General features: G+C 40.7%; 1 protein-coding gene across 7 annotated transcripts in view; it reads right to left on the bottom strand.

Moving 5' to 3' along the window:
• The window catches only part of IFT88 (intraflagellar transport 88), a 65,257-nt gene that overhangs the window by 25,160 nt on the left and 13,631 nt on the right, over positions 1-26,466 (bottom strand). For 3 of the 7 annotated variants that reach the window (XM_065895822.1, XM_065895826.1, XM_065895824.1), the window contains 10 exons: positions 25,331-25,421; positions 23,819-23,923; positions 21,569-21,671; positions 20,388-20,502; positions 18,478-18,525; positions 18,294-18,396; positions 17,251-17,321; positions 11,774-11,860; positions 6,505-6,604; positions 1,748-1,834 (listed from right to left, as the gene is read on the bottom strand). In XM_065895822.1, coding sequence (XP_065751894.1) covers positions 1,748-1,834; positions 6,505-6,604; positions 11,774-11,860; positions 17,251-17,321; positions 18,294-18,396; positions 18,478-18,525; positions 20,388-20,502; positions 21,569-21,671; positions 23,819-23,923; positions 25,331-25,421 — 910 coding nt within the window. Of the gene's footprint in view, positions 1-1,747; positions 1,835-6,504; positions 6,605-11,773; positions 11,861-17,250; positions 17,322-18,293; positions 18,526-20,387; positions 20,503-21,568; positions 21,672-23,818; positions 23,924-25,330; positions 25,422-26,466 lie in introns of all 7 variants that reach the window. The other 4 variants (XM_065895820.1, XM_065895823.1, XM_065895821.1 and 1 more) reach the window with 2 other exon arrangements.

The following is a 26,466-nucleotide window of genomic DNA, read 5'->3' as shown; positions in this document are numbered from 1 at the left end:
AGTTTCTTACAACCAACTGCTCCACAGTCATGGTCTGGACACCACCACCACTTCCACATCAGCGGTTCCATCACCAGCACCCACTTTCCTGTCATCACTGACTGCAGGTGGGAGCTCTCCACACCTATGGCACCCACCCAGCTAGAGGCCCCACTGCCCTCCTGCCCCGTCACCCTGGCTGCATGGCCGGTGGGTACCGCATCGCCACAGGCCACGCCTCCGCTGCGTCCCCACCGCCAGTGCCTAATTAGGACGCGCCTGGGCTGGCAGTCACCTGTGCCGCGAGGGCCTCGCACCTCTCACAACGTAGCTGCTGGTGCCTCGTGGGCGTGGCTGAGGGAGGGGCACTGCTTCCCACCTCCCATCCCCCATGGTCCTTGTCCAGTGGCCGTGGATGTGAACGTGTGGCGGCACCTTACCCTCTGAAGGCCCTTCCCAGTCTCGCCCCCTCGCCCAGCTCGCCCTCACTCCCCACCCATGTCCAGCTCTTCCTCCTGCAGAGGACCCAGATCCGCGCCGGGCTGGGCTGTGGACCACAGAGGACATCCGAGTCCCACAGACCTTTCCACCAAGTTCACGGCACCTGGGTTGTTTCCACCCACTCCTGGTTATCACGAATAACGCTGCTCTGAACATTCACATACAAGTATCTGTGTGAACTCCCTAAGAGCGGGGTGCTGGTGTCATAAACACTAAACCGTGTAACACTGACTTTTAGATTAAGCTTCAGGCACAACTTAGAAGAGCAGTGCCGGGTTGCTGACAGGACTGGAGAGCTGTGAGGGGATGACCTCAGGGTCCCGGGAGGGCAGAGCAGCGGCACATGGAGGGGAGGGGAGGGGAAGGGGGAAGGGAGGGGAGGGGAGGGGGGAAGGGAGGGGGAGGGGGGAGAACACAGGCGGCTGCAGGTGCAAAGGCCCAGTCCTGCTCCAGCGGACCATCCTGCAGGGTGGGCTGAGCCTCGCTCGGCTGCATTGGCTGAGCCTTCCCCCGCCCCCCACCCTGGGGGCCTTCATTCTCTTGTGCCTCCTCTCTGCTCTCACGATGCCTGCCCCCCGAAAGCCGTCATGCTTTGCTAGTTCCTTTCCTGTCTCCTCCACGGATCTGCACTCTGGCCTCCTCAGCCCCCAGCCCCGTGCCCTGCTCACACCCTGGAGACACCACCTGCTGTCTGCGTACCAGAGACGGGGCTTCAACAATTCACAGCTACTTCTCACAGTTCCGGAGGCTGGAGGTCGAAGACCAGGGGGTCAGCAGGCTTGGTATCTGGTGAGGGCCCACGTCCACATCTGCAGATGGCCTCCTTGCTGTGTCCTCACAGGGCACAGGGCTCTGGTCCCCTTCTCCTCTAATAAAGGCACTAATCCCATCATGGGGGCTCCCCTCATGACCTCAGCTAACCCTAAGTCCCCACCTCCAAATACAGTCACGTTGGGTGTTAGGGCTTCAAAGATGAATTTTGGGGAGACAATCATTCCGTCCATGGCATCTATCATCAAAGCTTAAACCTCTACAGAGACAACCACGCATTTTATCTCTAACCCTGATTTCCCATCTGAGATCAGCTCCACAGGTCCTCCCTCTGTCCTCCTTCTGAGATGGCCTCGCACTCACATGCACCACCCAAGCGGCCCCCAGACCAACCCAGCCGTGCTGTCCTTCTCCACCCCACTTCTCCAGAGCCCCTCCTTGGGCAGCAACCTAAAAATACCACAGTACCAACGAGGTTATGAAAAGCAGAACTCACCAAATAATACAGGAATGAGAGGTTGGTTGCAGCCGCACTCTTCACACTACTGTCCTTTTTTTCAAACATTTTTAAGGTCTCTACAGCCTAAAAATGAAATGTCTGCCAGTTATCACCTCTGTAATATGATAGCATTTAGGCTTCAGTTTGGGGACAAGACCAGGGGATGCAGAGGGGTGATTAGTGTGTTCAGGAAAACAGATGACAGATGAGAATTTCACTTGATTATCAGTACTTGTGAAAAAGAATTCTCAAAACTGGGATAGAAAGCAATTCTGGGAGCGTCACAAAGTGACCTGATACAGATCCAAATGTAACTACACTCTGAAGCCATGAGGAATTTAAAACACGTTTTTACCCCCTGGCAAGTCTGAGATGCCCCGACCTGGCAGGACACTTGGGATGCCAGGCTCCTTGCACGAGAGGTGGATGAGTTCTCCACCTAGAAGTTACTGAGAGGTACCAAAAACAGGAAAAATACATGGTTTTTCCTTCCTTCCTTTACAATACATTTACTGAAAAGAAAATGCTTGGCCGCTGGCTCCTGGGGAGCAGCTGTGTCCAAGCAAAGCCCTGCTCAGCTTCTGCAGGGGCCGCAGCTGCTGCTGCTGGACGCCCGTGCGGTCCGAGCCCTGCGCCAGTGGACGCCATGCGGTCCGAGCCCTGTGCCGGTGGATGCCGTGCGGTCCAAACCCTGGGTTGGTGGACGCCGTGCGGTCCGAACCCTGAGCTGGTGGACGCAGTGCGGTCCGAGCCCTGAGCCGGGCCACCGAGCACTTGACTCCCCTGCGGCCAAGGGCAGGAGACCTGCACACGCGGTCATAGCGCAGTAAAGAACTGCTCTCTTAAAGGGTCTTGATTACTTGAGAGAAAACTGTTGGAAGTTTCTAGACCATTAGTTTATAACCCCACAAAGTAAATTCTGGAAGAGAAAAACCTGAACGCCACACCGTCCATCTTGAGAGCCCCTTTCTCACTTTCTTTCTTGGAAGGCTCTTCCATAACAAGAAGCTCCTAAAACTTACCTGGAAGTGATTCCCTGCAGAAGCTACCTCACCAACCCTACCCAACCCCCAGCTCCTCTTCGGAGCCTCTAAGCTTTACAAGCTGCATTTCACATTGAATAAGAATTGAGATGTTTTTATCTTTACTTTCAGATTGTGTCACTATAAATGTATGTGCTAATTTAAAATATAAGGCAAGTGGGGACTTCCCTGGCGGTCCAGTGGTGAGGACTCCACGCTGTTGCTGCTGAGGGCGTGGGCTCAACCCCTGGTCAGGGAACTAAGATGCCACAAGCCGTGTGGCACGGCCAAAAATAATTAATTAATTAAATATAAGGCACGTGAATAGGCATAACTCACATATCCACTGAATCCTCTGACTCAAGTAGACTGCAGAGGGTAAGAAGGCTGCTCTCTGATACTTCTGACATCCATAAAGCAGAACCGAAAGCAAACTAACGACAATGGTAATTTTTAAAAAACAGAACGCTATCAGTTTATATCGTTGCTTTCAAAGCAGCTATTCATATTATAGTCAAGGAAATGTGCTGGCTGGATCTTAAAATTCTGATATTTGTTAATCTGTGGCTCATCGGTAACAATACTTTAAGACTACGTTTAACACCAAATCTATTCTCCCCACAAGATTGCTACGAATCCCTGGGGGCTTCCCTGGTGGCGCAGTGGTTAAGAATCTGCCTGCCAATGCAGGGGACACGGGTTCAAGCCCTGGTCTAGGAAGGTCCCACATGCCGCGGAGCAACTAAGCCCGTAAGCCACATCTGAGCCTGTGCTCTAGAGCCCGCGTGCTCCAACTACTGAAGCCCACGTGTCTAGAGCCCGTGCCCCACAACAAGAGAAGCCATACTAATGAGAAGCCCGCACACTGCAACAAAGAGTAGCCCCCGCTCATCGCAACTAAAGAAAGACCACACACAGCAATGAGGACCCAACACAGACAAAAGTAAATTAATTAATTAACTAAAAAAAAAAAAAGAATAAGGTTGTGTAAAAAAAAAAAAAAAAAGACTGCTACGAATCCAAACAATACATAAAGAACAATGCAACCCAAAGCTATTACTCAGAAGAATTAACAAAAATATTTAGAACTTAAAACATTCATTTAAAAACATGGAGAGAGTAAAAACATATTTCAAATTTTAAGCTTCTAAACTACAACTATCCTGAAAAGGCTAAATATTCTAATAAAAGGAACATTCTCAGGTATTTTTGGCTTTGAAATAGGCTGTTTTCATACTGTTCTTTACACATTCAATGAATGCATCTCTAATATTTCTGTTTTTAAAAGTAAAATAATGTAAATCAATTTATAAAGAAAACAGATAAAAGTTCACAATAAAATTTAGTTGTAAATGGCAAAACAAATAATGAAAATAAACACTGTTAGTTTGGGGTTTTTTCCCCAAGAAGAATTAGGAAAATAGACAAATCTCCGTTTGTGTTTTTTTTCCTGGCTGATGCCGTCCGCTACGGGCTTCAGCTTTCCTCTGGGTATGTCTGTCCACCACCACTGGCCTTCACCCCATCCACCTGCGGCTTTAGTGGAGTTCTTTCTCTGCTACAAAACAACACTATCACCACAAAAAACCATACTCTGAGATTCCAATTTCAGCATTTTTTTTTTTGAAAAACATTTACAACATTACACCAAGTTGTAAGTGAAGCATCTTCGGGCTTCCCTGGTGGCACAGTGGTTAAGAATCCGCCTGCCAACTCAGGGTACATGGGTTCGAGCCCCGGTCCGGGAAGATCCCACGTGCCGCGGAGCAACTAAGCTCGTGTACCGCAACTACTGAGCCTGTGCTCTAGAGCTTGCGCGCCACAACTACTGAAGCCCGCACGCCTAGAGCCCGTGCTCTGCAACAAGAGAAGCCACCGCAATAAGAAGCCCGTGCACCGCAAGGAAGAGTAGCCCCCACTCGCCGCAACTAGAGAAAGCCCGCGTGCAGCAATGAAGACCCAATGCAGCCAAAAATAAATAAATAAATAAAGCATCTTAATCAATGATCCTTATGAGTTACGTCAATCCAATCCTTTTTAACCTAAAAGTGTTCCTTCCAAACTGAGACTGTGTTATACCTACCTCGTCATACTTACAATACACAACAAAAGAAACAAAGTAAAAGCAGCGATGTAAAAGAAAGCAGAAGTTACATTTTTAAAACATCAGTAAAATAACTGATATTAAAATTGTATATAGGCAAACAGAACAAAAAATATTTTGAATGAGAACAGCTAGGAAAGCAGCAAACAATATGATTTGGGTTAAATGAATTTAAATATGAAAAAATTAGCGGGTTTATTCCGTAGTGAACACACCTTTAAAACATGGACGATAATATAGTGTTAAACCTTTCTAAAAAGACCATTTAAAAGTATCAACAGAAAACTCGGAAAACGGCTTTCTCTATTTGGTCATCTGTAACAGTACTTCTCACACAGACACGAACTTATTTTTTTTGGTCCACAGATGACTCCAGCAAGATAGCAAAGAACAATCTGTCTCACTTCACTTCTACTTTTCAGCATCCCAACAGGATCAGAGTTTCATCTGTGGCATTTTTAATGCCGAAGGGTGTGATGCTCAAATGGCAGAACAGACACAAAGATACCTAGAAAGTCTTTTTATGCTTTACAAACGCTTTACCTAGAAAGTCTTTTTATGCTTTACAAACAATCATTAAGCACGCTGAAGCCATACACACCGTGGGCCAGCCGGTGTGCTGCCCTAGCCTTCATCACACAACAACGCCATGGGCACCGGGCTGCTTCCCCTTCACTCACGTCCTCGGGGCAGATGCCCTTCTCCCTCCTCCCCGACAAAGGGGTCAGTTACTTCTACTGTCTCCAGGAAAACAGAAGGTCTTAAATAGGAAGAAAGCCTGAAAACTGGCTCAGGAGAGCATGGAGGAAAGACACTGGGGCTCCCTCTAGCCCTCACTCTCTGGGTCTAAACGCGGAAGAGCTGAGTTTTCTACATTGCAGGCATATATGCTACTAACCACCGGTTTTATAAACTAGGGTATCAAGTTTCATTCTCTATTCTCCTTTGTGATCCCCGCCCCCTTTTAAAAAGCTGTTCTGTCCTCCTGTGAGGCAGACTGTGGAAGGGGAGCACCGTTCCACCCAACCCCAGGCGGCAGGACAGTGGTGGGACCAGTGACAGATTCCTTTCGTGCCCAACCCAACGTCAATGAGTAAACCAAACACGTAAAACAGATGCCAGGAGAGCTGCTCAGGCACCAGCCTGCTGCTCCGGCTCCTGGCCTCCCCCACTGCCCGTGTACGAACCCTGACTCTGAACAGCCTCTGAGCTTCAGGGAACACTTTGAAAACCTCTGGGGAAAGCTGTCCTCTGGACTAGAATACGGTTTAGTCATTTAGCAGCCATGTTTTACATGGCAAGCGTTTATATTTTAAGAAACAGGACAGGGGAATTCTCTGGTGGTCCAGTGGTTAGGACTCCACGCTTCCACTGCAGGTGACATGGTTTCAATCCCTGGTCAGGGAACTAAAATCCCACATGCCGTGCGGCCAAAAAAAATGAAACCGGACAAACAGGTCAAAATTAAAACTATGCTATATTAGAGGAAATTATGTTAAGGTAGAAATAAAAATATTATTCAACTTCAGAATAATCACAGGTAACAGTAATCTAGAAAGGAGTTTCACAGTATTATCGCTTTGACCAGTTAACATTAACTTCCATCTAAACATTTTTTTTAAACTTACTTGATTAAAGTCCTTTTGTCTCAGGTACATAATTGCTTTGTTTATTTCCAGATCATTTGCCAGCTCTACGTACTGAGAAGCTTTCACAACTTCAACACACCTATAAAGTAAAGCGTAAAAACGGTTATTTTATTTTGTTTTAATATATCTACGTTTTCTTAACTGTGACTTTTCAAAAGTGTTTAAAAGTGCCCCTAGTGTTCTGTAGGACTGAGCACCTGACTCCTTCCAACACAGGCATTAAGTTACAGAGCTCTTCAGTTCCAAACCCGTTTTATCAGCCAATTTTTCATTAGCCTCTTGCCGCGTCTAATTATTTATGGTATTTTAAATAAAATTCTTACTTTAAAATTAATAAAACAACTTCAGTTTGTAACAGGCAAAACTGTTTCTATATATTTTTTCATCTTAAATGCTCTGATGGTGAGAAAAATTCTACAGAACTTGAGAATATATTTAATTTTTTGTGTACAAACTTGAACAGACTTTCATGGATCCGTTGCTCAGGGCACACAGAACATCTACTGTTAACTAAACATCAGGCAATGTGCCAACTCCTGTAAGCATGAACACATTTAGTCCTCACCACAGCCCTGAAAGACTGGCATTATCTCATGTCATAGATACAAAAATAAATCGCACAAGTAGAAAACTGCCAAGTAAGAACTTGAGCCCAATTTCTATTGCTACCAAAGCCCGCTGCACCAAGACTAACTCTTTTCAAATTGAGGGTCATGACCTTTCAAATAACAGAAGAGAAAAGGTATCAAAGGGTTGTGCGTAACAAGGGCAAGGCGGTGCTGCGTCGTTTTCTCACTGAGGGTCTGGTTCAAAGAGGTTTCAAAGCCACTGGCTTAGACCAATAATTTAAAAATACTGGGACTTCCCTGGCAGACCAGTGGTTAAGACTCCACGCTCCCAATTCAGGGGGCCGGAGTTCAATCCTTGATCAGGGAACTAAATCCCACATGCTGCAACTAACACCCGGCGCAGCCAAATAAATAAATATATAATTTTAAAAAATAAAATTAAAAAATAAAATTATTAAAGCAGAAGATCCCTTTCTTCAAGCAGAACATTTTTTAAACCCTGATTTATAAAACAGCCCTTCTGCTTGGAGTGGTGAGAGAGGATGTGAAACCCAGCCTGTCAGGCCCCCCTGGAGGACCCTCTCAGCAAAGCAGTGTGAAGGGCTCCCCAAAATAAGGGGGAAACCCTCTATTCCACAACGCACACAGCAAACAGTCACCGAATGTCTACAATGTGTGAGACATTACGTCTGGTACAGGGCTACCAGGACACACAAAATACAGTTCTTGCCCTCGAGGGGAAGCAGACCTGTAAACTGAGTTAGGTGTAAGAACCACAGTGAAGAAATACAGGAATGGAGGGGTGGAGACACTAGGAAAGGTATTCCAGACATGTCTGAGCTCGGTTTAAGGGAAAAGGATGAATCAGTTTGACAAAAGGGGAAGCGTGTTCCAGGAAGAGGGGCTCACAAACCCAAAGATGTGGAAGATCAGAAAAGTGGGAAATATTTAAGACGCTGACTCATTCCCTGAGCTGCCGTCAACAAACCAAGTGGCTCAAAGACAAAAGCATGATCTCTTCCCCTCCTGTTCCCAAACAGGATTCTGCAAAGGGATTGAGCCCCACAGAAAATTACTGGAGTCACTTTTTTTCCTCAATTTTCTAAGGATGGAACAAAGCTCCCACCATGCTAGACAGACAGGGTGCCTTAGAACCTTTGGGCTAATTATCCAGAAGAATCTATACAAGAAGGGCTGCCAACATCTCGGCCCTCGAGACACTCTTCTCTCTACTTACAACATCCTCCCTCCCTTCCCCAACTTTTATTCCTACTAATCCTTCAAGCCTCAGCCCAAGTGTCACTTAATCTGGGGAGCCTTCCATGGCACCATGACAAAAAACTACATTAGCATTAGCAATTGGGACGAGGAAATCACACAGCACACAATAAAACATAACTTGTTACATTAGTACAACATAGCAGTTACAATGCTTTGTGATTGCTAATATAAGTATCTGTCTACTTAGCTAATCAAGGAGATCTTAGGTGACAACCAACATTAGCTAAACTGTAAATTTCTCGAAGGCAGATACTTTTTATCCTGAACTTCCAACTGGCTTGCAATAAACAATAATTTTTTTTTCTTGTTATATACAACACTGTAAATCAACTATAATTCAATACAATTTTTAAAAAAAGAAATAATGGCTGAGAACTTCCCAAATCTGGGGAGAGATGTGGACATCCAAGTTCATGAAACTAAGAGACAACCCCAAAAGTTCAACTCAAAACAATTTTCTCTATGATACATTGTAATAAAACTATCTAAAATCAAAGACAAAGAGAGAATTTTTAAATCAGCCAAAGAATCTGCCTGACAATGCAGGCCCTGGTCCTGGAAGATGTCACACGCTGTGGAACAACTAAGCCCATGAGCCACAACTGCTGAGTCTGTGCTCTAGAGCCTGCGAGCCACAACTACTGAAGCCTGTGAGCCTAGAGCCTGTGCTCCACAACAAAGAGAAGCCACCGCAACGAGAAGCCTGTGCATCATAATGAAGAGTAGCCCCCGCTTGCCACAACTAGAGAAAGCCCGCGCGCAGCAACAAAGACCCAACGCAGCTAAAAATGAAATAAATAAAATTTTAAAAAGTCTAATATGACAAACGCAATTCGTTTTGATAAGTTAAAATGTTAAATTAGTGGAAAATTTCACTCAGACTGGTTGGCATTTTATAAATACTTAAAATTTCACTTACATACCAGCTACTAGATTGCAAAGACACAACTATAATCATCTTCTTAAAAATCTAAAAACATTAGGAAATTAAATGTATATGACTTAGTAAACATTAAGAGAATCCAAGTTAGATTTAGTAACAGTAAAACAACATTTACTATTCAGTATAATTAAAGATGAACAGAGTTCATTTACTGTGAGATGCTTGTCTCCCAAATCAAGGAGATCTTAGGTTACAACCAACATTTGGTGTTCACAGAAAGGGACAGAGTGACTTGTACTATACATTGATCAAAACATATGTGGAGTACATGTACAGATACAGGGACATTTTAAGGAACTTGTTTATAAACTAGGCGAGCAGCCAGTCAGGTAGAAAACCAGCCGTTTTAGAAAAACACACTGTATCTGAAATGGATGAAAAAACTGGAACTGTTTATCTGAAAAGAGAGAAAACTTTGAAGAAAGCCCTAACCTCACTATCAGCAACTGGCAGAACCGCTGATTCAGAACAGTCGCAGGCATGCGCTATTTCCCACTGCCGCCCCGTGAGGAATACCACCTCTGGAAGCATGAAAAGCGTGCTGGCTTATGAAGCAGGGAAAAGGAGGCTACAGTAAGAAAGTGCCATGGAGGAGGGTGCTTCCTGCTCCAGGTGAGGCTGGGGATCCAGGGATGGGGAGTGAAGCACTGAGCTGGGCAGCGGGAACCAATGACCGCCATCTCCACCTGCAGACCTCCCCTCATACTCAACAATGACAAAGAGCAGCCAGAGAAAAAGAACGTGCTCTTGGAAATGTAAAATAAAACAATTAAATGGAATAGTTGAATGAGAAATTCAAAGAAGTCTCCCAGAAAGCAAAGCAGAACCAGAGTTGGAAAATATAAGAAAGATAAGTGACAAGGAAGTCCAAATCCAATTGATAGAAATTTATAACTGGAAAAGGAAGTAAATTAGCAGAGAAATAGTATAACATTTTCTCAAATTAAAGAAAACAGACTGCAAATTGAGGGGTCTATTGAGTGCTTAAGAGGAAAATAGAAAAAAAGACAAATTTAAACACATTATGAAATTTCAGAACAAAGCTACAGAGAAAATTATAAAAATTACCAGAGAGAAACTGCAGGTCACCTACAAATAGCAAGGATGAGACTAGCATCAGAATTCTAATCAGCAACAGTGCTAGTTAACAGTGAAGAAATGCTTTTTGAGTTCTAAGAGAAAACAAGTTACAACTTAGGGTATTATGATACCTGATCAAATAAATGATCAATCAAGAATGAGGACAGAATTAGACACTTACAGACATGCACAGACAGATCTTAGGGGGTTAATTCAGGAAGAAATCAAGGAAAAAATAAAGATGATGTTCAAAAAGAAAGAGGATCGAACATGGGAAAAAAATGAAGGTAAACCCCAAGATGACATTCAACGCCAGCCTAAGGGAACCAACGGCTTACAGAGACTGGGGCAGGGAGAGTTCCGAGAGGGAGGACTCCAAATAACCTAAGAGAAGCAAAGAGTGCAAGAGAAGACAGAGAGGTAACTGGAGACACCAGAAAAACAAACGTCATGGGCCAAATATGAAGCCTCCAGAACAAACTAAACCAGGGAGACAATGGATTCCATGGCGAGAATCTGAATCGTAATGAGGATATGGTAAAGAAGGCATACGTTACTTCCACCAAGAAGAAACATGAAAAGTAATTAGAAAATGGGAGCTGTAACTCTTCTGTACTTACTTGGTTTTCTAACCATGTACATGTATCTTGGATTTTAAAATCCTGGTAGGGTACCATACAGAAGAGGTCACAGACTCACTCTATACTGGTTCGAAAAATCATACAAGAGTTTCATGAAGGGCAACGTTGGATTCAATACAATGAAGAATTTTCTAACCCTTAGAGATGTTCAGAAATAAAGCAAATGATTTGAACACCATAAGAATCCAAGCAGAGGATAAATGGCACCTACATGGGATGCTATAAAGAGGATTCTCGTACTGGGTGGAAGAAACAAATTCAACTACTCATCCAAAAAATGACCTAAGACTTTTCCAGCTCTAAAAACCCTTCACTCCTATCTGGGAAATATATCCACAGACAATAGCCTTTTTAGGTATGAGAGGTATTGCTCAGGATAAAAAGTTTAGTAGTACTGACAAATTTAAGGTAGAAAAAGGACATAATGAGAAAAGATAAAGTAAAAAGGAAGAGGGCACAGGCTGGAATTTATACAATGAAAGCAATTATGTACCCACATATCAAATGCAGCACACTTGCCTTAGTACTTAATTTACAAAATGACATGAACAATAAGAAAAATGTTAGAACTTTTTGAGTGGCCTATACTAATCTTACCATATAATAGTATTTGCTTGATAAGTAGAAATCAATATTTGCAATTATTTACTTTTCTAATAACAAAATTTTAAATCAATAAAAGTATAAACTAGAAAACATCATGTCCATCCAGTTATACTGAATTTCTCTCTTACCAATCATAACCTACAGCAAAAGATGTTTCAATTACAGGAGCAATGAGTTTTGCAGCCGTCATGATGTATTTTTCTGCCATGGCTTTCCTATATCAAACAAACAAAAAATATTTTAAAATATGGTATAAAAAGAGTTTCGATTTATTTCTTAAAATGTAAGTGTAAACATTGTCTGGGCAGCTATGCTAGCAATCTGTTTACAAATCAGGTTGAAAACCACGACTGGGAAATGCGATCAGCAAGCCATGACTGCCCTTGGGGTCAGCAGTTCTTGGTCCGTGATCCATTCTGAGGAAAGAAGGAAAGAAAGAAAGTGGGGGAAGGGAGGGAGAAAGAAGGAAGGAGAGAGAGATACACAGGACTCCGCAGCTGAAGCTGCATAACCGGCACTGTCTGTGGAAATGAAAGGGTGAGAACCGCCACTACAGTGGTAAATACTAAAACTGAACTACTACACGTCTCTGTAGATTTGCCTGATCTTCACCCTTCATTTTATAAATGGAATCATAGAATATGTGGTCTTTTGTGACTGCCTTCTTTCACTTTATCATAATGTCCTCAAGGTTCATGTGTACTGTAGCATATGTCAATATTTCATTCATTTTAGGGCTAAATAATATTCCATTGCATGGATGGATCATGTATTTTTTACCCATTCATCAGTTGTGGACATGTGGGTTGTTTCCACTTTCTGGATACGAATAATGCTGCTATGAATATTCCTGTGTAACTTATTATGCTATTATGTGGATGTATGCTCTAATTTCTTTTGGGTATGTATCTAGGAGACAAACTGCTGAGTCATACGTTGTCTATGAAGAACTTCCAGACTTTCCTGGAGTGGCTATACCAGTTTACATTCCCACCATCAGCATACAAGGTTTCAACTTCTCCACATCTGCATCAACACTTGTTATTATCTGTCTTTTTGATTCAGTCACACTAGTGGGTATGAAGTGCTACCTCACTGCGGTTTTGAGTTGCATGTCCCTAGTGAATACTGAAGTTAAGCATCTTTTCATGTGCTTATTGCCATTTGAATATGTTTTGAAAAAATGTCTATTCATATCCTTTGTATATTTTTAATTAGGTTTTGGCGTTTTTATTATTGAGTTGGAAGAGTTCTTCTACCTACTGTAGAAGTAGGTCCCTTCTTGGATACATGGCTTGCAAATATTTTCTCCTATTCATTAGGTTGTTTCCACATTCTTTTTTTTTTTTTTTTTTTGTGGTACACGGGCCTCTCACTGCTGTGGCCTCTCCTGCCGCGGAGCACAGGCTCTGGACACGCAGGCTCAGCGGCCATGGCTCACGGACCCAGCCGCTCCGCAGCGTGTGGGATCCTCCCAGACCGGGGCACGAACCTGTCTCCCCTGCATCGGCAGGTGGACTCCCAACCACTGCGCCACCAGGGAAGCCCTGTTTTCACATTCTTGATGGTGTACTTTGAAGAATGAAAGTCTTTAATTCGGATGAAGTCCAATTTACCTATTTTTTTCATACCTAAGAAACCACTGCCTAACACAGGTCAATAATATTTACTTCTATGTTTTTTTCCTAAGAATTTTGTAATTCTAGTTCTTACTTCTAGGTCTATGATCCATTTTGAAGTAATTTTTCTGTATGGTGTGAGAGAGAAGTCCAACTTCATTCTTTTGCATAAGCATATTCAATTGTTCTAGCACCATTTGCTGAAAAGACTATCCTTTCCCCATGGAATTGTCCTGACAGTTTTATTGACTATAAACGGAAGAGTTTATTTCTGGACTCTCAATTCCATCCCATTGCCTTTTATGTATGTCTTTATGCTTCTAACATAAAGTATTATCACACTGTCTTAATTAGTGTCACCTTGTAGCTTGAGTCCTCGAACTCTTCTATTCTTTTTCAACACTTTTTTGGCTGTTCTGGACTCCTTACATTTCCATATGAAGTTTAGGATCACCTTGTCACTTTCTGCAAAAACACTACTGGGATTCTGATAGGGATTACACTGAATCTGTAATCTGGGGGGCACGGCCATCTTAGCAATACTAAGTGCCTATCCATAAACATGTGATCTCTTTCCACTTATTTAGCATTTCTTCCAATGATGTTTTACAGTTCTCAGAGTACAAGTTTTGCATTTCATTTGTTAAATTTATTCCTAATAAATTATTTTTTATGCTGTTAAATGTAATTGTTGATTTCATTTTCAGATAGCTCACTAGCACTGTGTACCACACTTCTATAGTATTCTGTTGATTCTTGCATGTTTATCTTTTACTCTGGAAACTTGCTGAACTCGTTTATCAGTGGTAAATTTTTTTAGTGCATTCCTTAGGATCTTCTATATACAAGATCATGTGATCTTCAAACAGAGATAAGTTTTACTTCTCTCCAATCTGGATAAGTCAGTCTTTTACTTTTCTTTCTGTCTTTCACCATTAAGTATTATAATGTGAAACTGCAGGTTTTTCATAGATGTCCTTTATCAGATGGAGCAATCTCCTTTCTACTCCTAGCTTTTGTTGAAGTTTTTTTTGTTTGTTTGTTAAACAAAACCCAATATGGATTTTGGATTTTGTTCCCCCCCAGTTTTCCCTTTTTTTTTTTTTTGGTTTACTGAGATGATCACGTGGCTTTTGTCCTTTGTTCTACTGATATCCTGTATCATATTAATTGAATTTTAGATGGTAAACCATTCTTGTAGCCTTGGGATAAATCCAAATTAGTCATGGTACATAATTCTTTTCCTATTGTGTTAGTATTGTTGGTTTGCTAATATTTTCTTGAGAACTTTTAATCTATAGTCATAAGATATTTTTCTGTAGTTTTCTGTCTCTTCTGTTTTATTTTGGTATCAGAGTAATACTAGTTCATAAAATGAACTATTTTCTGGAAGAGACTGTATAGAAATGATGTTTATTCTTCTTTAAACATTTTCTAGAATTCTCTACTAAAACCATATAGGCCTGGAGATTTGCCTTATAAATTCAATTTCCTTAACATTAAAGGGCTATTCAAACGATCTATTTCATATTAACTGAGTTGTGGTAGTTTGTGTTTTTTAAGAAAGTGGTCCATTTTGTCTAAGTTTCAAATTTATGTGTACAGGGTTGTCTGTAGTATTTCCTTAATATCTTTCTGATGTCTGTAGTGATAGCTACTATTTTGTTCCTAATACTAGTATTTTGGGTCTCCTCTCTTTTACCTTCATCAGTCTTATTAGAAGTTTGTTAACTTTACTGATCTATTCAAAGAATCAGCTGTTTCACTGATGTTCTGTATTGTTTCTCCAGTGCCAATGATTTCTGTTCTTTTATTATTTCTTTCCTTCTGCTTCTTTTGGGTTGATTTTGCTCTTCTTTTTCTAGGTTCTTTATTTTTTAATTGAGGTATAGTTGATGTACATTATATATATATAATATATGTAATACCTGAAAAATATTAATATATATATATAAAATCCCTGTAACTTATATATATAAGTTTCAGGTGTACAACATAGTGATTCACAATTTTTAAAGGTTATATTCCATTTATACTTACAAAATATTGGCTATATTCCCTGTGCTGTACAATACATCCTTACAGCTTAATTATTTTATACTTTTTCTAGGTTCTTAAGCTGGGAGCTTAGGTTATTGATTTAAGACTTTCCCAATGTCATTCTAATTGCTTTTCCCTTATGGGTTGTTTTCTCTGCCTCCTTACAAGACTTTATGATTTTAGGGACTTCTCTTTTGGCCCAGGGTTTTAGACTCCACACTCCCAAGGCAGGGGGCCTGGGTTCAATCCCTGGTCAGGGAACTAGATCCCACATGCCGCAACTGAGAGTTTGCATGCCACAACTAAGGAGCTGGCGAGCCTCAAAGAAGATAGAAGATTCTGCATGCCACAACTAAGTCCTGGCACAGCCAAATAAATAAAATAAATATTTTAAGAAAAAAAGACTTTGTGTTTTTAATTTTCAGAAGTTTAATCATGATATATCATGACATGGATTTTCTTGGGTTTACCCTCCTTGGGATTTCTTCAGCTCCTTGTACTGTAGTTTATTTTCCTTGCCAAATTTAGGGAGTTAACAGCTATTATTTCTTTAGCCTAATCCCCTTCATCTCTCCTTCCCAGATTTGATGACACAAATGTTGGTTCTTCTGTAATAGTCCCAGAGATCCCTGAGGCTCTGGTTGTTTTGGTTTTGGGTCTATTTTCTCTATTTGTTCAGATTGGATAATTTCCATTTTCTCTTCCAGTCACCAAATCTCTCCTGGCTCCCCTTCATTCTCCTGTTGAGTCCCTCCACTGAGCTTTTCATTTCAGCTGTTACATTCTTCAGTTCTAAAATTTCCATTTGGCTTTTCTTTATATCGTTTCTTTGCTGAGACTCTATTTCTTTTCTGAGGCTATTCTGTCATTTGTTTTAAGTGTGTTCATAATTGCTTGTTGAAGCATTTTTATCATGATTGCTTTAAAATTTGTCAGATAATTCGAACATCTCTGTCATCTCAGTGTTGGCATCTATGGACTATCTTTTTTCACTGTTTGAGATATTCCTGGTTCTTGGTATGACAAGTGATTTTTGATCAAAACTTGGACATTCCCTGGTGGTCCAGTGGTTAGGATTCCAGGCTTTCACTGCCGTAGCCCAGGCTGAATATTGTTCAGCCTTAAAAAGGAAGGAAATCCTGTCACCGGCTACACCGTGGATGAAAAGTGAGTCACAGACAGACAGTACCGTGATTCCACTTCCATGAGGTCCCTAGAGCAGGTCACATTCATAGACAGAAAGCAGAGTGGTGGCTGCCAGGGGCTGGGGGAGGGGGATGGGAATTGTTTAGTGGGTACAGAGCTGCAGTTTGGAAGATAAAAAGAGTTCTGGAGACTGGCTACGAATCAATGTGAATGCACCTACCACTACCTTTGAAATGAAGAATTACATATCTTGGTTAAGATAAATTTTATGTTATGTGTATTTTATCACAATTAAAAAAAAAAACAAACTAAGAGCCCTCTGTGATGTGATATAACTTCTAAGATACCTGTTGCATATTCAATAAATATTAGAAGGTGCAAGCCATACTTGACAGAGACTAGGTACCATATTGGAGAAAGGAAGAAATGAAATAAATAATTTTGTCTTTAGGAGTTGAAATTTAATTGGGGGGCATGATAAAAATACAGAGAGATATAAATTTTTGAACAAAGGTAATATGAACAAAGTTCTAATATTGCAACAGAGGCAGAGGGAAAGCAAATTACAGAGAAATAGTAGGAGTACCTGAGTAATAATAATTGGGATTAGCATGAGGACTGAGATTATATTGAAGGAGAAAAAAGAATCTGGTAGAGTACAGAAATGGTGAAACGACAGCACTATTCAAGAAATATACTGAATACAACAAGTTTTGAAAGAAATAATCAGAATGCATATTCAACTCTTACAGAAGTTAAGACATTATTAAGTTTTAATCATGAAGTGCCCAAAATATTACCTTTCACGTTCCATTTGCCTTAGATGATCATTTTTTATAGCTTCAATCACTAAATTAGTATGTGGGTCATCCTGGGGGAAAAAAATGAGTGATTCAGAAGTAAGAATCAAGAACTAGATTTCTAATCAACCTCACCACTAGGCTAGCTGTATAAAATGGAGAATATAGTAATCTTTCTAAACTATTTTCCCTTATGTAAAGTAAACTTTTTCTTCTTACTTCTGATTACCTATCACATTCTCCACCAAACTAACATAGACTCTAGCAGCTGATACAAGGTCAGGCTGGAAAGAATAGGGCCAAGTACACAGAAGCTGTGGTTGTTAGTACAAATGTGTGATATTATAAATTCTTAACTCAAATATAAATGCTCTAATGATCATCAATTACTTAGTATGATCCATATTGCTACTTCCTATTGAAAACATAGATGATTTCTTTCACAACATATATGACTTTTTCTCAATATGAAAGTTATATATAATAGTTAACATCTACCCAGCACTTACTATGTTCCAGGTACTATTTTAAGTATTTCACATGCATTACCTCATTTAATCCTTACAACCCTACACGGTAGGTTGTTATAATTAGTGCTATTTTAAATACAGAGGAACAAGGAGAGTTAAGTACTGAGTAGTGGGGCCAGCCACTATGCTGCGACACCCTTACACCCTATCAGGAAGACCTATTAGGTTCCACTTATGAAACTGACATTACTATACATTGTGATGTATCAACACAGGCAAGTGCACAGGGTACGACTCCATATAAAATAACATTAAAGAAGGACAATTTTTCCTAAGATTCTCCTTTTTGTTTTTTTGACTAAAATTGTGCGGTCTGTTTTAACCATAATCTCTAGCCCTATTTCAATAGCCCTGGTGTCGACCTAATTTAAGTAACAAATGAAAATGATAAAACACATTAATACAGGGCTGGGAGAAACCTGAAATGTCATCCACTCCAACTTTCTCATTTCTGGAGACAGAGAAGCACAGGTAATTAGGAGCTGGCTACATAACAGTCTTCCTCATACTCACATTTGGTGAAATGTATTTACCATCTTCATCAGTTTCTAATGGGACAGCAATCAGCTTTTGGAATGCCTTCTTCATTTTTTCTCGATCTCCAACAGCAAAGTAACTAAGAATTAGGTTGAAGCCTGCCTTCAGGCTTGGTGCCATCCTCATTATGTGCTCAAATGAATTAATGGCATCTGAATACTGCCCAGTTTTAATAAATGTAACTCCAATGTTCTGCATAATTTTAATCCTAGAGAAAAATAAACATGGATTCGCTTTAAAGGTCTGAACTCCCTAGTATGGCAATCAAGACATTCCACAAATAATCTCCTTCTTTTCTTTCCCACTTTACTTCTTTTTTGTTTTGTTTTGTTAAAGCTATATTGAGGTTTACTTTACACATCGTAAAATTCACTTATTTTAAGTGTATGATTCAATAAGTATTGCTATATTAACACAGTTGTGGAACCAAAACCACATTCCTACTTTGTCATTTCCATCACCCCAAAAAGAGAACCTGTGCCCACCTGCAGTCATTCCTCGATCCCACCTCTAGCCCCAGGCAAACACTAATTTACATTCTGGCTCTCTGGATTTGCCTTTCTAGACATTGTACATAAATGGAGTTACAACATGTGATATTTTGTGTCTGGCTTCACTCAATTAGCGTAACCTTTTTGAGGTTCCTCCATATTACAGCATGTAAGAGTACGTCATTCCTTTTTCATTGCCGAATAGTATTCTATTGTATGGCTATACCACATTTTATTTATCCATTGACTACTTGATGGACATTTGGATGGCTTCTACTTTTTGGCTATTATGAATAATACTGCTATAAACATTCATGTACAATACTTTGTGATAACACATGCTTTCATTTCTCTTGGGTATATATCTAGGAATGGAATTGGTCATATGGTAAATTTGTGTTTAACTTTTAAAAAAAGCAACCTAATTATTTTCCAAAGTGTCTGGGCCATTTTATATCCCCAGCGTATGAGGATTCCAATTTCTCTACATCTTCCTCAACACTAATTATTGTCTATATTTGATTATAGCCATTCTAATGAATGGGATCCCACCTTATTTCTAACCACTCCTCAATATAACCCCATTTGAACTGAATCCTTTTACTCCTAATTCTCTGATCAGATCACAGTATTTCCCGGACTTTTCTCACAGTGCTCCCTTTGTCAGGAATGTTACCCCTTCGCTTGTCTTCACTTTAGTAACCAATCCAAGTGTACCTCCTTTTGTTAAGCCTTTCTGACCTTTCTTGTTCTCAATAATTATTCCTTCAACTTAGTTACCATACTACCTCTTGATTACGGACTGTTAAGCACCTAACATATACTATATAATATTATTCTCTTTTTCTAAAATGCTCAAATTCTTGGCCTCACCTGGGTTAAAAGTACCTCAAGGGCATTGTGTTCTGTAAGTTAGATATTTGCTGATGATACTGCGATATCATGCATAATTCGAAAACAAATTATTGTGAAAAGTGGCATTTACAAAGAAATTAACTTTCACAGAGGCTTTGTACTGTGCCTAGGAGAAATTATGACCAGTAAGTATCCTGGTACCTTCCTATGTTCCCATAGTTATAACCAGACCATAAGGTAGTCTACTGTTTCTGCTCCTGAAATACTGTAAGAACAGGAAACATCCCAGTATCCCCCTCTTCCCCCGTCTTCTAAGATTCAACAGTAACCCTTCCTCTCACTCCTCCCTTCTCAAGCTGTAGTAAGAATGTAAGGAGGTCTTGGTTTCCAGTCTTGCATTCTGGAGTCTGGTATGTTCTAAAGAACCGCTGTTTGATTTGGTGTTGGCAGTAAGCTGTATTATGGCGCTAATTGCCCGCATTATTCCCTACATAGGCCCATTAGCTTAGTTTTATTCCAACTGATCACATATTATGCCTTCAACCTTTAACTTCCATCACACAAACGCATGCAAGTAGTCACAAGGGGACAGACCGAAGTACTACAGCTACAACAAGAATCTAACACCTCTCATGTACAGATACCATAAAGCACTCAGCCCACTGGCAACGCGTCAAGAGTGACCTTGTTTCTGAAGAACGACACTTAAATTTTACACACTTACCTCATTTCTTTATGGACACTTGGAATTTGATCTAAGGCCATTCGGTAGAATTTAATGGCTTTGGAATAATTTCTTTGCTTTAAATAAATATTTCCCATATTCACTTTCAACCGTCCTAATTGAAAAAAATTTAATGAATATATAATATCCTACTTTGTTCACTTTTTCTATGATATTTTAGATAACCTTACTTTATATTTTTTGAAGGCCTTCTCAACTTATGAAGCTTCAGACATTAACTAAAATTCTCACTTTAAAACAGTTATACTATTTTCATGTATGTGCACACTGAACTTCTGCAAGGAACTGGAACTTAAGACAGATGAATTCCTGGAAACATGGCTAGAAAACAAGAGCGACATTATAAAACTGGAGTTCTGTTCTTCTAAGAAAACATGGGACTTAAAAAGTATTAGATAATTCAAAATTAGACCTTCTTTTGGGCGTTATTCCAGCATCTCCCAGAGCTCCAAGATGTACAGTTTATCCTTTTTTCCCCACATTTTCTACAGTAAGCATCTATGAATTGGTGAGAAAAAGTGTTTCTACAAAACTTGAGACTCAGCTCAAATGCAACGTCCACTCAGAAAGCTTGTCTAGACTTTCCAACTCGTACTCAAGTAACCCCATGCCTCTTCTCACCAGGACCTGGGGGTCTGAGGTAACGGTCAGCTCTCCACAGTCCTGACCCTTCTCCACTCTGCAGGGCCCACCCCACGGCGCAGGATGAAGAAGCCTGGAGCTCAGGAACAAAAAGAGTACACTTACCCGGTTTACACTATATGATGTGATAGTTTAATAAAATATTAAAGAAAATGATATTCTGATACACTTTAATAGAGACCAAAAAATTACACAATATAAATGCTAAATATAAACAAAGGTCTCTTGTGGATAATTATACAAGGGAAAGCATGTTCTGTAGGTTGCCCTGGCTCATTCTACCTGTGATACAGAATACTGTTTTCATTTACTGTTAGGCAATGTATCTTATACCAACTGTATTTCTTCATTTGTATTTGTGTGAATTTTCATATCTTTAAGCAGGGCACCTCTATCATAAATATGAATTTGCTCAGAGCACAGATCATTTCATTATAAGAAAGCATAAAGTGAGGAAATTGTAAATTAACGGTACAAAAGAACTATACTTATTGGAAAAACTGACTATACACACTTACCTGCATTGCTAAACATCTTATTTTTCACTATAACTTGATAGGTGTTTAGTGCTTCAGGATACATTTCATTAGCTGAATACTGACTGGCCAAGTTGAAAAGAACCTAAGGAAAAAATATTGCAAAGAGACACATAATGATCATTTTAGGCCCCTTTTGCCTATAATCTTTCTAGAGATTAAAATACTATAACAAAGTTAGATGCTTCTATCAAGATTCCCAACCCATTAAGCAATGAAGTACACAGAGAACACCTTGCATTCCAATATGAACCAGAACATTAAGACAGGTGGGCGCTTCCCTGGTGGTACAGTGGTTAAGAATCCTCCTGCCAATGCAGGGGACACGGGTTCGAGCCCTGGTCCGGGAAGATCCCACATCCCACGGAGCAACTAAGCCCGTGCGCCACAACTACTGAGCCTGCGCTCTAGAGCCCACGAGCCACAACTACTGAGCCCGTGTGCCGCAACTACTGAAGCCCGCGCGCCTAGAGCCCGTGCTCCGCAACAAGAGAAGCCACCACAATGAGAAGCCTGCGCACTGCAACAAAGAGTAGCCCCTGCTCACTGAAACTAGAGAAAGCCCACGTGCAGCAACAAAGACCCAATGCAGCCAAAAATAAATTTATTAAAAAAAGACAGGTGGAGCTTTCCTCTAAATTTCACCTAATTTTCCATGTATTCTTTCTAATTAATGGATTTGCTATCTTTTAATCTCAGGAAGACCCACAAAGAATAAATGTGTATTATTACTTATAGCTGGTAATAAAAGGAATAAGGCAGAGAGTGGACCAAACTCTTTGTAAATATAAATTAAACATCATGTGGAATACCTTAAACCTTAATCTGTACAGTATTGCTGCTCTACGTGCAAATTTATAATTTAAATCATTAAGTTACAGCAAATTATGTTCCTAAAGGAAAAAAAAAAATCATCACAAATTATTCCCAAATCTAAAGACTCCATGGAATTTAAAAATATTAGCTATAAAAAAAATATTAGCTATAAATAGTAAACATATAAAAATTCTTCTTGAGCTTCCCTAGTGGCGCAGTAGTTGAGAGTCCGCCTGCCGATGCAGGGGACACGGGTTCGTGCCCCGGTCCGGGAAGATCCCACATGCCGCGGAGCGTCTGGGCCCGTGAGCCATGGCCGCTGAGCCTGCGCGTCTGGAGCCTGTGCTCCGCAATGGGAGAGGCCACAACAGTGAGAGGCCCACGTACCGCAAAAAAAAAAAAAAATTCTCCTTATTCTAAGTTCTAATGTCCTTTTTTCCACTTGTTTAGCATATGAAGACTTTTCCTACTGTAAACATACCCTTTTAAACAGCAGTATAAATATCAAAGAAGTGTCTTTTCAGAATTGAATGAATTTTGCTAGAAATTAGCTGGTTTTTTCCCCCTACTCTCCTCACAGAACATTATCTTATTCACCTAGTTTGACGTTCTCTAAAATCACAGACCAAAAAGTCCACGTTAGAATCTCGTTATCGGGACCTCCCTGGTGGCGCAATGGTTAAGAATCTGCCTGACAGTGCATGGGTTCGAGCTCTGGTCCAGGAGGATCCCACATGCCACACAGCAACTAAGCCCGCGAGCCACAACTACTGAGCTTGAGCTCTAGAGCCCGCGAGCCACAACTACTGAAGCCTACACGCCACAACTACTGAAGCCCGTGTGCCTAGAGCCCGTGCTCCGCAACCAAGAGTAGCCCCCATTCGCGGCAACTAGAGAAAGCCCGTGCGCAGCAACGAAGACCCAACGCAGCCAAAAATAAATAAATAAATTAGAACCCCATTATCTCTCTATGTTTGGTGACGGATGTTAACTGGACTTATTGTGGTGATCATTTCATAATATATACAAGTATCAAGTCATCGTGTTGTATACCTGAAACTAACAGAACACTGTATCCCAATTATACCTCAAAACAAAACAAAATGAATCTCGTTAAAGTATCCACACTGAATAGAACCCAAATATTAGCAATCTTCACGAGTCCTTGGCTGGTAGGTTTACAAGTATTTACTACATTATTAAAAATGACTAATTAACTAACTAAAGAAGATCACTGTACATACCAAAGATAAGAGTGGTCCCATGAACTAAAGAGTATTATTAATCTAATTCTGGGCACCTTAAGTCCAATAAGGCTTAAAGAACAAGAGAAAACAAGAAACAAAAATGAAAAGAGTTCTGGAATCTATAAATTCTCGCCAAGGTAACGGTGCTCAACAGGTACTTCATACTTACTGAGTAAGTTAAATCCAAATTGATGTTTTCTGGACTTGTAACTTGTTCTCGTTGTCTCACCAGGACTCTCTCTTTTCTTCCTGCATCTTTTGCCTTTTCTAAGGCCTGAAATCAAATGTATACTGTGTAAACTCCTTTGAGCACTCACACGGAATTTGGTGCATTCGGGAAGTGTCTGCGGGAAGCAGGGGTGGCTGCCATTACCCCTGGGTTCCCTGATGCCCCGTGTGCTCCTACCATAAACCCCCCTTCTATTGTTTAAACGGGAGCTCTTCCTCCCGCATGGAAAGGCCGAGTGTCTTCTCTGGGAAAGAGGAGGAAGCATCAGGGTTAAGACCTGGAGCACGCCTGCCCCACGTCGAGGTTCTCCATCACCTCACCTCCCACCCCCTTTCGGTCTGACCATGTCTATCTACTTCCTTGTTCCTCCCAACTCCTGAATCTTTGGTGTTTTAATTCAATCTCATGAGGTAGGAATTTAGGTGGATTTGTTTGGTTTCTCGGATGCTCAAAATACAGACAAGTATTGGATCATGGATCATGGATAACTGCTACCCAATACGACAACAGATCCTTAGTTTCGCTCAGATCTTACTCAGGATGCCAAGAACCTTTTATCGATTTCCACTGAGAGACTGACCACAGTCCCATTAATTAAACATGGAATTTTTTTTTTAGAACTAGATAAAAAAGCACAGGTTCTGTGAGCAATAAAAGTAGCTTATACTGGGGCTTCCCTGGTGGTGCAGTGGTTGAGAGTCCACCTGCCGATGCAGGGGACGCGGGTTCGTGCCCCGGTCCGGGAGGATCCCATATGCCGCAGAGCGGCTGGGCCGGTGAGCCATGGCCGCTGGGCCTGCGCGTCCGGGGCCTGTGCTCCGCACTGGGAGGGGCCACAACAGTGAGAGGCCCATGTACCACAAAAAAAAAAAAAAAAGTAGCTTATACTGAATCTTTCTAATGGTATTCATTGATCTGATAACTAAGTCACAGAAATTATATTTATGTGGTATGATGACCAAAGTAATGTGAACAAAGCAAACTAAGAGAAAAGATTCAATTTAAAAAAAAGCAGCAGAGTTGGATTGCCAAGAAGCAAACCACGATTTTGCAGTTTACTTAGGACAAAATACTTTAGAGCAGTCAGCCTTGAAGGAGAAAACAGCCCTTAGCGCTGTGTGTGGGCCATGGGCTCCACCTGCAGCAGGCTGTGCGTCCCATTCAGCAGTCCACCAGGCTGCAAAATTTAGCCAACCGATGCACTGGAATTTTTTCCCCTCCTTAAATGACCGATGTGAAAAATTACAAAATCAGCCAATTGTTTTGACTTCAGAGTTTATGAAGCAGAGTTACAACTGCAGGTTCTCAAAATAATTATTTCAGTGAAAACTCTAAGGCCAGTCCACAACAAAATGAAAGTATTTATCTATACATGTGCTTATATAGGTACATACACAAAGATACATATGCACACACTTCATAATCTTGAATCTTACCAGTTTATGAACTCACCAATTTTAAGTCTCCACAACTGTTAGCAATACAGCTTTCTTCTACCAACTCATTTACTTTCTTCTCTAATTGTCTTATCTTTTCTTCTGGACTGTTCAAGAAAAAAGTAAGTATATTCTGAATCATTCAATCACTAATAATACATACAAAATTTAACCTACTTTTAACATTGTCCATCATGTGCTTATAAACTTTAAGTGTAAGTCACAGATAAGACAAATATATAAGTGGTCTTAAAGAATAAATGTGCCACTGTTTTTAATAACTACATTATATAATTATTCATAATAGTAAAAATAGCTAACATTTATTTAGCATAAGTGTAATTTAATTTTGAGCTAAATGCTTTACCCTAATTATGTCACTTAATCTTCACAAGAATATTTGATACAAGTACTATCATTATCTCATTTCACTGACAGGGAAACTGAAGTTTAGAAAGTTAAGTATTGGCGGTCCAGTGGTTAGGATTCCGTGCTTCCACTTCAAGGGGCACGGGTTCGATCCCTGGTCAGGGAACTGAGATCCCACAAGACACACAGGGCGGCCAAAAAAAAAAAAAAACGAAAGAAAAGAAAGAAAGTTAAGTACTAAGCATGAGATCATACAGCTAATAAGTAACAGAGCCAGGATTTAAACACATGATAAGGTAACTCTAGGGCCATGCTGTTGCATTACCATCCCCAAAGGAAAGCAGATTCTATGGCAAATGAAAAACTTTATCTATGGTTAGAAAGACTGAAGACCCCATAAAAGAGAGAAAAATTATTTACTACCAAATAGATACCACAGAGACTTTTTTTTTTTTTTGGCCGTGCTGTGTGGCTTGTGGCATCTCAGTTCCCCGTCCAGGGATCGAACCCGGGGCCATGGCAGTGAAAGCACCGAGTCCTAACCACTGGGCCACCGGGAAGCCCCACTCACCACAGAGACTTCTAACGAGGTGCGGAAGTTTAAAACCCTGACTTCATTAGCAGCAAACGAAGTGTCCCCAGATCAGCCATGTTTCAAACACAACATCAGTGTTGTTTTACTACCACTTTCTTTCAATAAAACACAACACTCTGAATGTACATTACTGCCTAAATAAACTTTTACTACAAATATATCACAGTAAACATCAATTCTCTTAATTC

This window comes from Phocoena phocoena, chromosome 18 (genome assembly GCF_963924675.1).
Source record: "Phocoena phocoena chromosome 18, mPhoPho1.1, whole genome shotgun sequence".
In the NCBI taxonomy this organism is placed as follows: Eukaryota; Metazoa; Chordata; class Mammalia; order Artiodactyla; family Phocoenidae; genus Phocoena; species Phocoena phocoena.
The sequence above is the reverse complement of the archived record's forward strand: the minus strand, read 5'-3'. Positions and strand labels throughout refer to the sequence as shown.